Genomic DNA, 15,277 nt, shown 5'->3' with positions numbered 1-15,277 from the left:
GCCATCATAGAGAAAAGAGTAATTAGTAGATCAATATCATGGTTTAGGTGGTAAATATTTATGAGATACATGTATGTTATATGAACAAGAGTATGGCTGATTGTTGCTATCCTAGTGTTACTTTTTCCAGACAGTGATAGCTAAGGCAGTACTGAGGTGAAGTACAAGAAGGAGGGAATATGATGAAACTGTAGGAAGGTTGAGATAGATAAAAACAGGAGGAGTAGTGAGTCTGAGTTAGGTAGCTAAAAACAGGAGCAGTAGTGAGTCTTAGGTAGATAATAGGAGCAGTAGTGAGTCTGAGTTAGGTAGATAGGAGCTGTAGTGAGTCTGAGTTAGGTACATAAAGGAGCAGTAGTGAGTCTGAGTTAGGTAGATAATAGGAGCAGTAGTGAGTCTGAGTTAGGTAGATAATAGGAGCAGTAGTGAGTCTGAGTTAGGTAGATAATAGGAGCAGTAGTGAGTCTGAGTTAGGTACATAAAGGAACAGTAGCGAGTCTGAGTTAGGTAGCTAAAAACAGGAGCAGTAGTGAGTCTGAGTTAGGTAGATAAAAACAGGAGCAGTAGTGAGTCTTAGTTAGGTAGATAATAGGAGCAGTAGTGAGTCTGAGTTAGGTAGATAGGAGCTGTAGGGAGTCTGAGTTAGGTACATAAAGGAGCAGTAGTGAGTCTGAGTTAGGTAGATAATAGGAGCAGTAGTGAGTCTGAGTTAGGTAGATAATAGGAGCAGTAGTGAGTCTGAGTTAGGTAGATAATAGGAGCAGTAGTGAGTCTGAGTTAGGTATATAAAAACAGGAAAAGTAGTGAGTCTGAGTTAGGTGGCTAATAGGAGCAGTAGTGAGTCTCAGGTAGATAATAGGAGCAGTAGTGAGTCTGAGTTAGGTACATAAAGGAACAGTAGTGAGTCTGAGTTAGGTAGATAATAGGAGCAGTAGTGAGTCTCAGTTAGGTACATAAAGGAACAGTAGTGAGTCTGAGTTAGGTAGATAATAGGAGCAGTAGTGAGTCTGAGTTAGGTACATAATAGGAGCAGTAGTGAGTCTGAGTTAGGTAGATAATAGGAGGAGTGGTGAGTCTGAGTTAGGTACATAATAGGAGCAGTAGTGAGTCTGAGTTAGGTAGATAATAGGAGGAGTGGTGAGTCTGAGTTAGGTACATAATAGGAGCAGTAGTGAGTCTGAGTTAGGTAGATAATAGGAGGAGTGGTGAGTCTGAGTTAGGTACATAATAGGAGCAGTATTGAGTCTGAGTTAGGTAGATAAAAACAGGAACAGTAGTGAGTCTGAGTTAGGTAGCTAATAGGAGCAGTAGTGAGTCTCAGTTAGGTACATAAAGGAACAGTAGTGAGTCTGAGTTAGGTAGATAATAGGAGCAGTAGTGAGTCTGAGTTAGGTACATAATAGGAGCAGTAGTGAGTCTGAGTTAGGTAGATAATAGGAGGAGTGGTGAGTCTGAGTTAGGTACATAATAGGAGCAGTAGTGAGTCTGAGTTAGGTAGATAATAGGAGGAGTGGTGAGTCTGAGTTAGGTACATAATAGGAGCAGTAGTGAGTCTGAGTTAGGTAGATAATAGGAGGAGTGGTGAGTCTGAGTTAGGTACATAATAGCAGCAGTAGTGAGTCTGAGTTAGGTAGATAATAGGAGCAGTAGTGAGTCTAAGTTAGGCAGATAATAGGAGCAGTATTGAGTCTGAGTTAGGTAGATAAAAACAGGAGCAGTAGTGAACTTGAAATAGGTAGAGATAAATTGGAATTTTTTGATAGAAGGGATAGTTTGGATGTTAGAATTGAGGAAGGTAGGAGATATTTTGGTTGTAAGAACAAGGAAGGACAGAACGATCAGCCTGGGTTAATGCAGGAGCAAAGCTGATTTTTGATTAGGTGTTCCTTAAGCAGTAGTTTAAATCTGGATGTGTTATTAGAATTTGGTATTGTCTGAGGTGTGGAATTCCAGGACTTGGATAGTTGGTGGGAGAAGAGAGAGTTACCATGACAATTATTAGATTTAGTTACTTTGAATAGTAGTTAGTTGGAGGATCTTAGTGGCCTGCAGTTTGAGTAGGGCTGCACTAAGCTCTTGAGTGCTGGACAGCTGTCTGGTTGGTGGAAGATGCAATGAATGAAAGTTAGTTGTTCGGTGGACAGGAGATTGGGTAGTTCAATCCAATTTAGTTTATGATGAGCTCTGCAACGATGTGGTCTGTAAGGGAGGTTAGTAGCGAATCTTGTGATTTTGTTATAGCAGGACTCCAGTTTGTTTAAATCTGTTTTTCTAACATTAGTGAATATTGGTGAGGCAATATTTGTAGGTAGCAGGGATGTGAGAGGTATAGCATCCCATATGGAGGGGGTGTAGGAGGTAAAATCTCCTTAATGTTATACAGTACGTTTCATGGTCTACTGTAATTTATTGACATTTTCATTGTTACATAACTTGAAATTATGGATTTCAAACTTGTAAAAAATGGTACCTCTAACTGTATGCATGTATATATACGGTTCTACCTGACATGACTGAAAGCTCATATGACTGAAAGCTCACATGGTCGACAGTTCATTTGATTGACATGAATTTTAGGTGGGGGGCTTCGCCCCCCACACCCCCCCTAACTATATATATCAACTCCAAGGTCGCACAACATTGGGGAGGGGGGCAAATTCATGTCAATCAAATGAACTGTCGACCATGTGAGCTTTCAGTCATATGAGCTTTTAGTCATGTCAGGTAGAACCATACATACATACATATATATATATATATATATATATATATTTTTTTTTTGTACATTTGTATCTGTGTTTGTGTGTGTGTGTATGTCTCTGTATGTGTATATATATATATATATATATATATATATATATATATATATATATATATATATATATATATATATATATATATATATTTATATATATATATATATATATATATATATATATATATATATGTATATGATTCCCTATTAGAAGCCTGAAACACTATAAGCCTGAAAGTCAAAATCCTGAAAACTATAGACTGAAAATGCAAAATCTCGAGTGTGCAAAATCCTGAAAGTCAAAATCCTGAAAACACAAATAATGCTAATATGTCACTATAAAGACACTAATATCTACCAACTGACCCTGACCCTAACCCTAACCCGAAGGTCCGTCACTATTGCACACTCACCTGACCTGCGCCCTAACCCTAACTCACTTAAGCCACCCCTAACCCTAACATGAAACCAACCGCACACTTACCTGGACCCAACGCATGACCTAACACCACAGGGCTAACAATAGCAAAGCCACAATGACGTCAGTATGTCCATTTTGTGTTTTCAGGATTTTGACTTTCAGGATTTTGCACTTTCGAGATTTTGCATTTTCAATCTATAGTTTTCAGGATTTTGACTTTCAGGCTTATAGTGTTTCAGGCTTCTAATAGGGAACCATGTATATATATATATATATATATATATATATATATATATATATATATTTATATAGAAATACCAACTAACTCCAGCACTCAGAACACAAAGACATTAATAGTGAAATGAAGATTTATTTCAGGCACAGTCTGCAGCACAGACCGGTTTCGCTCAAAGGTGTCATCAGTGTGTGTCAGCAGTAAGCCTTGGTTTATGTAGCAGCATTTAAAGAAACATACACATAATGCACTTATTAACTATTTAACTTTTTTACATTTTCATGTCACCCTGCTTACATACAAATCCAGTATGTTATGCAGCTATCCCATACAACATGTTCATAATCATTACTAAAAAATCAAAATCAAAATACACAATATCCCCCCATAACTATCAAAACTTATCTAGTAAACACCACAAATAGAAAAATATATAATATAATAATAACTACTTTGGTATAAATATATAAATCAAATTCCAACCATTAGCCTCAAGCTTGAAACTTCACAGGGATACCTATATATAGGGATTACATTTACCACTGGTCATTCAGCTCTGGTTTAAAGAGGGCCCCCAAATTTATTATGCATCTGCGTTCCTTATTGGACAATATATTACCAGAAGGGATCGTAACGTGCATCGAGGTTGTTTGGTACTGGATATTTATTGCTGTTGAGTGCTGATATGATTGAGGGGCCTATTTAGGGCTTCAACGGCTTGGCGATATTACAGAAATTGGCGAGGAGGTAATATCCGGACAGCAGGTTTGCTTTGGAGTTGGAATATACAGTTTCTGTAATAATATGGCAGTCGGTCCAAATTTCAGGGTGTTTATGGACAATTTAGCAGCGGATAAAGATGATTGTTCTCTTTTTTTACTAAAACACTCACAACAGGGACCACTTTGGTAAATGCTGGGCACTTGGATATGCAGGTACAATTCAAACAGCTTACTGACTTTTCAAAAAAGGTACGTTCATTGGTTTGCATTGTAAGCGATTAAAGGCTTATTTACAGGCTAAAATAGCACCATGTGGATTAAGGGTTTATGTTGAACCAGGGTTAGGCACTGAGGATGTTGAATTCATGAAAAAATGGAAAGCAATTCAATCAACAGCATCCAGTATGTTTATACAATTGCTAGTGGAACGCTATGAAAAACAGTTGCCTGATCTTTTTACTAAGTTAGAAGCATGCCAAGAACGTACCATTACTTTTGCTGGTACATCCCAATATGAGGAATTATATGCCCAATTTTTGGCCGAAACAGATAAATATGATAAAGAATTGCAAGGACGTAAGATGAAAAAATATCAGAGGGATGTCAATGTCTTTAAAAATGAGACTGTATTCTCATGTAAGAAACAAAAACGGGTACGTTTTTCTGATGCTAAAGAATTCAGCAGACCTAAGAGGAAAAGAGTCAGGTGAATATTACGGAAAACTAACAACACTTCTAGTACCTCGGAAATTTCCTCACGTTTTTCAAATACTGACACTGAGACAGAGACTGGGGAACCAGGTGGGCTTGTGTCACCAGTTTCCAAGAGGCAGAGAGCACCTTTAGAAGGGGAGGTCAGAAACATCGAAAACGAACAAATGGAGCTATTATTTTGGGCCAGTCTGCAGGCTTAGCAGACAGGGTTTCACCAGGAGAAGTTACTAATAATGTTAATCAGTTAGTTATTAATCTAACTCAATATGTGTTTTCAGACAGTGAACTCAATGTTCTAAATAAAGGCTTAGGATATGTACCATCATTCTATGTGTCACATTTTAATGTAATAAAGGATGTTAAAAGTTTTGGCAGGACTTTAAATTTAAAACATTTTTTTGCTCATAAAGAAGATGGTGGACATAAAACTGAAGGTGATTAATTTCATTTCAGGAAATCAGGGTTTCAACCCCCATATTATAGCACTGTGAAAACATTTAAACAGCTGATTATACATGACCTACAGGTGAACCAGGCTCAGATCTTCTGCCCTTTTTCAGAAAAACACATTTGAAGAAAGAAAAGCTTTAAATTCTTTATTGAACAACCAGAATATAGTCATAGAAGGTGCGGACAAAGGAGGGGCTGTAGTTATTTGGGATAAAATAATGTACAAGCAAGAGGCGTATAGACAAGTGTCAGATCCTATTTCTTACTGCTGTTTACCTATGGATCCTACTCAGGGGTTTAAACATGAGATAGATGATTTCTTGACAAGGGCTAGAGAACAGGGTATTATGTCTACTTGCAGCAACAACAACAGCACGCAGGAAAAGTAGAAAAAACAACACCGCTGGATTCACCAAACACGATTTATTGTAGTAAACCTCTTTCTCTCTGACGTCTCGGCCTTAGCCTTCCAGGAGTATACAACAGATAAAACACACTGACCTTATATACAGATTAAATCCATTAATTAAGACAATCAAACAATCAACTTATTAAAAAAATCAATTATCTAAGCAACGTTTTCCAATTAAAATCCTCATTAAGCCCATTTGGATGTAAAGTTTTAAACTTCAATATATAAACAGTTTCTTTATACAGTAACAAATGTTTAGTTTTTAATAAATCAGAATCATTATCAGATACTTGTTCTAAAATTGATGCTTGTAACAACTTTTCATTACTGTTGTGCATTTCACAAAAATGTCGAGCAACAGGACTTTCAGTTTTAACATTAATTATGTCCCTAACATGTTCAAGTAGTCTCACTTTGAAAGCTCTCTTTGTTTTTTAATAAGTTGATTGTTTGATTGTCTTAATTAATGGATTTAATCTGTATATAAGGTCAGTGTGTTTTATCTGTTGTATACTCCTAAGGTTTACTACAATAAATCGTGTTTGGTGAATCCAGCGGTGTTGTTTTTTCTATTATGTCTACTTCACTGTTATCACAATTATTGGTGGACCAACTGGTTTTTCAATACTTTTATTTGGTTCCAAAAATTCACAAAACATTAAACAATCCCCCAGGATGGTCAATTGTGGCAAGCAGGGGATCATTGATAGAACTCCTGTCTGAATATCTAGAATTGAAGTTGAAACCTCTCCTTCCATTGTTTACAGCTAGGATTAGGGACACCAAACAATTTTTGCAATAAATGGACAACTTAGAGGCTCCTAATGCAGCTCATCTAGGGACACTGGATGTGCAGTCTCTATACACAAGCATCCCCCATGAAGGGGGTATTAGGGCTGTTCATTATTGAATGCAACAGTCGGGTACTTTCAAGGAACCAGAAATGGAATTTTTGATGTCATTATTACAATTGGTGATAGTACATAATGCATTTATGTTTAATAATGAATGGTATCTACAGATGAGGGGTACAGCTATGGGGGCAACTTTTGCCTCCATTTAAGCTGATCTCTTCATGGGCTATCTTGAAGCCCAGTATATTTATACTAGAAATGTAGTTTTGGCTATCGTAAGGGTAAATCTCTGGGACAAAATTTTTCATCATTTAAGAAAGGTCAGTATGCATCAAGGGGAGTACCACAGATCCCAGTGGGAAGTACATATTGTGGTTATTGCAAATATTGTAAGTTAATGTCTAAAACACAATCTTTCACCTCTGTGAATATTAGGAAAGTTTATGACATTAAATATTTAATCAAATGTACCAGCACATGGGTGATATATATGGCAATATGCCAATGTGGAGCTTTTTACATTGGACAGAATGCTTGCAGTTTGAAGCAAAGGATAGCTCTGCATATAAGCGGTATAAAATGCAAATGGGTTCATAGTGCTTTATATAAGCATACGTTAGTGCATAATACGGCCCATTTTGTGTTTGTAGGCATTGATATGGTCAAGGCACAAGTCATGAATGATAAGGTTAGACATAATATATTGTCCAGTAAGGAATGCAGATGGATAATACATTTGGGGGCGCTCTTTAAATCAGGGCTGAATGACCAGTGGTAAATATAATCTCTATATAGAGGTATCCCTGTGAAGTTTCAAGCTTGAGGCTACTGGTTGGAATTTGATTTATATATTTATACCAAAGTAGTTATTATTATATTATATATTTTGATTTTGATTTTTTAGTAATGATTATGAACATGTTGTATGGGATAGCTGAATAACATACTGGATTTGTATGTAAGCAGGGTGACATGAAAATGTAAAAAAGTTAAATAGTTAATAAGTGCATTATGTGTATGTTTCTTTAAATGCTGCTACATAAACTAAGGCTTACTGCCAACACACACTGATGACACCTTTGGGCGAAACTGATCTGTGCTGCAGACTGTGCCTGAAATAAATCTTCATTTCACTATTACTGTCTTTGTGTTCTGAGTGCTGGAGTTATTTGGTGTTTCTTTAACTTTTTTCATCTCCGAGCACCAGAAGGGATCGTAATGTGCACCGAGGTTGTTTGGTACTATATACATATATATATCTATAGCTATAAATATATATATATATATATATATATATATATATATATATATATATATATATATATATATATATCTGGGTTTCATTCAAGCCATTGAAGAGTTGACTTTCTGAACTGCAGAAAAGCAGGTACAGCTGACCTAAAATCAGGTGATCTAACACACCGGCTTTTCTGCTGTGCGAGATCATGGTGCAGTACGGTCAAGGAATTTACCCCTCCCGATTGCATTGTGATCTCGGTGTTGGTATATCTCTTTGTCTTTCTCTCTCTCTCTCTATATATATATATATATATATATATATATATATATATATATATATTTAAATTTAGCTAGGGACTGGAGGATACAGGGGTATTCCCCCCTGCAAAAAATAAAGTAAATTTTGTGTTGCTTTAAATCTTTGTTATTTAAAGTGCTGTGTTTTTGAATCTTTGCAATTTGGACTTTTCTGGTGTATGACTTAGCGCTCAATGTTTTGATACTTCGATCGTCTGTCATTCACACACACACACACATATATATATATATATATATATATATATATATATATATATATACATATAGAGAGAGAGAGAGAAAGAGATATATGTATATATGTATGTATATATATATATATATATATGTATATATATATATATATATATAAATAACATTTTGATTTTCTTTTACAGACTAAATCACATTTGATTAATTGGTTAGCTGTCTAACTCCATTCTATCCATCTATTCTGATTTCTGAATCTATTTTCTTCCAAAGACCATTCAAATCATAATTATACTTCCCTTCAGCTTTAAATCTGTATCCCATAGAGGGTACTACATCACGCTGTTGTTCCTTTTAGTTTTAGTTAAGCTTCCTGAGAAAAGTCTTCTTTGTAAGGTATATATATATAAGGGAATAAATGCACGCATATTAAAAGGGAATAATTTAGCAGTGATGTTTTATAAGTCAAATAAGAAGTCCTGTTTAATCCCTCCATTAAAACAAATGTGTTTATGACAAGTAGAAGTGTTTTTGTTAACAAGAAAGTGTCAAAGTTGTATAATAGTTTTCTTAATTTAAACATTTTAAGTTAAACATTTACCATGAAATTGTAGACACACCACTTCAGAAAAGAAAAAAAATGTGAGCATTTACATCAGCTGTTGCATACTGCACTTCATTTACTGATATTTCACAGAACACATATTACTTTTTTAAAAATATATTTTTGATTAATATAAGTATTGTTTTATGATAAAACTGACCATCATTGATGATCTTGGATGAATAACCACATCACGTAATGAGGCTTCATTGATGTTAGTCATGCCACTGGTTAGACGTTGGTATTGATATAATGGTTAAGATGTTCATTTACAATATACAGGTACAGCGGTAGTGTTGTTACCTCACAGCAAGAGGTTCTCCTATTTGATTCTCGGCTGGAGTGCCTTCTGTGTGGAGTCTGCATGTCCTCCCCGCGGTTGGGTGGCCTCTGAAAGACATGCGTGAATGGGCGTGCCTTCGCTGAAGGTTGGGCATCGGGCTGGCAACTCGGCACCATAAAAAAAATAAAAAAATCGACTGCCAATCATTAGCGGACCGGAGTTCCGCTGTGGTGACCTCTAACCAGGAAAAGCCGAAAAGACAAACAACACACAAGTTAAAGGGTTTGATTCTTACCTGTGAAAGGGAATTTGACTGGGCTTAAAATGGCTAACAAGTGCAGTTTGCCTAATACTTATCTATGAGCTTAAAGGTTAACTTTCTCTTATTGTCAACATGTTTTAACCTTGCTTATTTATCTATTTATTTATTTATTTATTTATTAAATCTTGTGTAAGTTGCCACTCTGCAGCATGTTCTGATCTATTTCCTTTGTTTTCTTATTTTTCAGATGCTGATTGGGCATCTTATACCCTAGGAGTATTTATCTGTTTTAATTGTTCTGGGCTTCACAGAAATATCCCCCATATCAGCAAAGTAAAGTCAGTACGACTAGACTGCTGGGATGACCTACAAGTAGAGGTAAGGTAGACATATACCGGTATTAACTTGGACTTGTTGCAGTTTGACTGTTTATTTATATACCTCAATATGTACAGAAGGGGTGAGGTCAGGCTAACATTGAAAGTCCATGTAATAGTTGCCATAGCTAAGCTGTACTAACAGAGCCAACAAACTGCAGTTAAAACGGTTCAGTAATTAACGTGAGATGCAGCAGAGAGACAGGAAAAAATTATGAGATTAGTTTGAAAATGAGTTGAGACTATTACAGTTTCAGGCTGCTGTTCTTTTAACTATTATGTAGATTTTCACACAGAACTGGATATGTTACATTTCTGTAGCATTCTGAATCTAAACTCTGTAAAAGAAAGCTTCTTTCTATGCGGTTTTAGTAACAATAAACTTTGGATCACAATTCTTAGTAAGAAATAAGATGACCTACCTTGGAACATGGCCTAGACTTGCTTTAAGCATTCTGTCACAGTTTACAGTATATGCCATTTTTCAAGAACAGAGTTATAAATTGCATTTAGTTCCTTTTATGGCACATTATCTCTTCCTTAATACAGTCTGTAGTTTATTTACCAACTATTGTATACTGCATCAAAAGCTTTTAGATACAGTATAGTAGGGATGTTTATTCCTTTCTATATAATTTATTTATTTTGTTAAATAGACTAAGGGTTAGAGAACTCTAGATATTTAATTCCAGTCTGCGGCAAAGATGCCCTAAAATATCCTGAATATCATGTATACGCTCACTTGTCACCTAAGATGTACTTGTCCTATACCCTGTTAAGGATGGTAGCATTTAATGTTTACTGGATTTGAATCTTTTCGGAGTAAATTGCTTCTATCAAATGATAGTTTTACTAAAAAGTGGATACATATCAAAGCATGGAGCTGTCTGTTTTGTTGAAAATAAACTGTGCTGTTAGAGAATAACACTGTACAGTTGCTAACTTTGACCAGGGTTATCTGACTAGGGAAGTTCTATATATAATTCAAGTGGGTACCCCCTGGGGGTGCAGGGTGGCATAGTCCTCCTTCAAAAGATGTAGAATGATTTGATTTCATTCTTCATGTTTGTGATGACTTACGTTTCCTTATTTATTTACTTTCTTAGTTTATATTTGATATCTAGGTTTTTAACTTCTGCTGACATTTGATTTTTTTTTTCATTGTAGGTGATTTTGATTTGTTGGGATTTATTTTCTTGATATGAATCTTTCCTGAAGCGAATCCTGATAGATTACCCTTTCTTTTATGCCTAGGTTGCTAATCAAACTATTTAACTACCTGTTTAGCATGTCCTGAGAACAAATAACAGATGATTCTGTGCCTCATCATTTCAGGTAGTATACTAACAGAACTAAAGTCTTCAGACAAGCTAACCAGTTATTTGTATCCTACATGCAGGGCAGCAGGACAGATCAGCACTGAAACATAATCTTTATAAATGCCTGGCCAGCTGCATCATTTTCTGTTCTGATGCCCACAGGTCAAGTATGAGCATGTAGAGCACTGTCAACGAGAGAAGTTGCCACCACTGCAGTCTTCTTCAAACATCTATTGATTGAGAATATTTTAAAGTAATACAAATTGGAAACATAGTTCAGAAGCAGGGTTGCCGTCAGTGCTGCAGTTTTACAAGTATCAGGCTGGGGCCTTTGTCCCATTCACAGTATGAGTATACTGCAGTATCATCCTTAAGATGAACGGAGTATAACTGCGTGTGTAGGCATTCATAGTAACTGCAGGTGTTCAAGTGGCTGCAATAAGAGTTACCAGCAGCCCTCATCCTCTTGCTGATCTCACTTTCTAGAGATTCAAGGACATGCTTTGCTGTGTGCATGTTAGTCCTTTGTATATACTTTGGTCTGGGTGAGTGAAATGTCTTCTCTTCTGTTGGTGAAGGTGATGTAAATTAGTGATTTAGGAAGTTAGTTGCAATAACTGCCTGCTAGCCTCTATGACTACATCCCTTGTCTATATGGGTAGAGGTTTAGTATGTCAATAACACTTTTTCTTTTTCTCTTTCTCTAGATATAGATTGTGGGGAGGCAGGGAAAATTGCTTGTATGCCTACCTTGATCTGGCCAAGGCTTTTAATACCATTCCCCACTCGAGTCATAGAAAAACTCACTAAGCTAGGCATCAGCCCCTATATCACTAGGTGAGTTGCAAACTGGCTCACAGATAGAACCCACAGTGTGAAAGTAGCTGACTCCAAGTCAGACTGCCTACTAGTCACAAGTGGAATCACACAGGGTTCGGTCCTGGGTCCTCTCCTGTTTGGTATCTACTTCTCTGAAGTCCAGGCAAATATGAAGTGACTCTGGCTGACAAAGTTCACAGACGATTGCAAGTTGGGAGCTGTTATTAACTCCCCAAGTGATGTTGACATCCAACAGAATGGCCTAACTGAGACCACCAACTGGTGTCAGAACCATGGCCTTAAGCTCAATGCCAAAAAATGTGCCATCATCCCCTTTGGGAAAAACCTGGTTCCCATGAATTACCACATTGATGGTAGTCCACTGAACACAGAAGGTGTTATAAGGGATCTGGGAACACAGGTTGACAGCAACCTCTCTTTTGATCACCACATTGCCACTGTGGTCAGAAAGTCCTTCTTTGTGGCACATCTCATTATTAATGGATTTGCATCCAGGAAGAAAAAGGTCATTGCCTCCCTCTACTCTTCCCTCATTAGGCCAGTCATTAAGTACAATGTCCCATTTGGCATGTACCTCACTAGACACCTGCAACAACTGGAGAGGCTGTAAAAGTACCTCACAAAGAGAATTTTAGGCCTTAAACACTTGTCTTGTATGGACAGACTCAAAAAAACTCCAACTATTCTCTGTCTTCTATTGCCTACTTAGAGGCATTCTCTGCTTGACTTACAAAGCCATGTTTGACCCAGCTCTGTTAGAAATGTTACATCTAAAGAAATCCCAATCCCTCCACACTACACACTCCAGAGACCTCAACCTCATTATCACAATTAACAGAACATTTTGGAGAGACAAGTTCATAACCCAGAGACTGACCATGCTGTGGAACAGACTTCACATACATGTCAAGCAGAGCGCCTCACTGATCCTCTTCAAGAGAAATCGTGATCAATGGATGGGAAACAGAAAATTCACCCCAGGGATAACCCCCATTTGACAGAGGCACTGGGAACTAAGGTCAGGTGGCACTATGCCAGGGTAATCCTATGGCTAAGCTTGTAAAGGCCCCAGGGCCATTAGCCTAGTACACACCTATGAACCTATGAACCTATGTAACCCTTATGAAGTTGCATTCACTTTGCAGCCATATGTCATGCTGATAGCTGAAAAATTAAGGTTACTTCATACTGTGGCTGAGGACAAATTTGCAGTGTGAAAGCAAAGAGAGTGAGAGAGTATGTTCCTGTTTAGTTTAAGAAAAGTTCTGTAGATGCCTTAAATCCGGTACAAAATCATACAAATTACAACTTTCATGATTCTGTTAATTTATTTAGTGGCTTAGAAAGTTTGTTAACAAGTATCAAAAGTGAAGCAATAAGCACTGCTAGTAATAATATACTCAAAGGAAAGTAACCACTACTTCTCAGGGGAAGCACTGAGCAGGAAGTGAGGCAAATAAAAAGATTAGATGTCATTAAAAAGTAATTACATCCAGCAGATAGGTGAATAGTATTCTAAATGGCATAAAGCAAGACAGGATCTGTATTTGTATTGATCTGCACTGTGTAAATGAAGTGATTAGTAGAGCATATTACTCATACCAAAAGAGGTGGTCCCAACAATGACAAATGCTAGTCTTCTTTTTCTCTGTGAGAGATACAAACTTTGGATTCTAGTAGATAAAACTTGATAAAAAGCTCCAAACTGTGTATGTTTAATGTCATTTTGAAGAAATAGGTCCCTTAGGGTTACAATATCTTTAATCAAATCAGCCTTCTGCAACAGATTATTTCATCAGCTATGGACTCAAATGAATTAAATTAGCAGATCTACGTGAATTACTCTATACAAGTTATCTTAATCTGTGCCACCAGTTGCTTAATAATATCAACATCAGAGGTTAAACAGCCTTGGGAAAGATGTGCAAATCTAAAGAAATAGTTGCAGGAAACAGACTGTAACTGACTAATAACCATAGACTTCCATTTGGTGCTTAATCAGCCCTAGAGATGCCTTGAAAAGCTATGGCAGAAGTAATTGAGTTGAAGTTAAATAAGAGCAAATGCATGCTTGTGGTAAATAAATCATTTATATATTTCAATTTGTTTACTAGATAAATGAGCTAATCAAAAAGACCCTTTCCAGTCATGGTCTGGGCTGAAAGGCAGTCACATGCAAATGTTATATTTATGTTTACTAAACATACAAATTTTCCTTAGATTTCAGAGAGATTATCACTGCTAGTGCTAATTTGCTAACTCAGAATTGTTAGTTAAAGCAATGGTGATGAGCTCCTATTCAGAGACATGGAAAAGCCATGCCAAGAAACACCTTATTGGCAACTAATTACCATAACTCTAAATCAAATACTGCACTGTCAGTCCTGACCGTGGTAGTGTTCCCTGTACCAGCTAATGCATTGCAGTGACACAGGCACCTTCCATCCATCACACACACACACACACACACACACACACACACACACACACACACACACACACACACACACACACACACACACACACACACACACACACACACACACACACACACACACACACATATATCCATGCAGCCACATTCATATTTCTAGAAATCCACACACATACATTCTCCCACATACATGCACAGCACATAGATACACACACACACACACACACACACACACACACACACACACACACACACACACACACACACACACACACACACACACACACACACACACACACACACACACACACACACACACAAACAGGGATGGCTCCATAGTACCCCTGTCATTTTGCTATAGATAAGAGTGAATTGGCATGTACACTCAAAAGATGCACACTTTTTCCTCATTGTGAGCAAAATAATATAGTAGAGCAATTCTCTTAATTTCTGTACCACATTGCTCTGTTGACAGCACTTTTCTGGGGCAAGCACGTGATTAATTATCATTAGCCATGCTCTTGGACGGCTGCCTTTGAATGCACCTTCACCAGTGAAACCACTGCCCACAATACACCCAATGCCTATGGAAACCTGCAGTGGGAGAGCAATCTCTGAAGTATTCATGCTTACTGCAGTGTAGAAACCTTCCAAATAAAACCCTCCACAGTGCAATAAGCCTTTGTGAATCCCAGAGCTTAAATTTATATTAAATAAATTACAAAAAGGAAAAGATCTAATGCAAATTAGTCTAAAAGTAAAAATAATGGGTGCATATCATATAGGTATAAAAAGTAACTATAGTACTGTAATGCACATGTACAAATGAACATAGTATGTTAATGGTACAAG

General features: G+C 37.0%; 1 protein-coding gene across 3 annotated transcripts in view; it reads left to right on the top strand.

Annotated features, from left to right (window-relative positions):
* Positions 1–15,277, top strand: part of ADAP1 (ArfGAP with dual PH domains 1) — a 1,397,730-nt gene that overhangs the window by 502,862 nt on the left and 879,591 nt on the right. For 2 of the 3 annotated variants that reach the window (XM_044089521.1, XM_044089520.1), the window contains exon 2: positions 9,703–9,833. The exons of the other annotated variant lie outside the window; for it this stretch is intronic. In XM_044089521.1, coding sequence (XP_043945456.1) covers positions 9,703–9,833 — 131 coding nt within the window. The remainder of the gene's footprint in view (positions 1–9,702; positions 9,834–15,277) is intronic. 3 annotated transcript variants of the gene reach the window in all.

This window comes from Protopterus annectens, chromosome 12.part0 (genome assembly GCF_019279795.1).
Source record: "Protopterus annectens isolate FY-2018-M chromosome 12.part0, PAN1.0, whole genome shotgun sequence".
NCBI lineage: Eukaryota > Metazoa > Chordata > Ceratodontiformes > Protopteridae > Protopterus > Protopterus annectens.
This window is presented reverse-complemented; position numbering and strand designations above follow the sequence as displayed.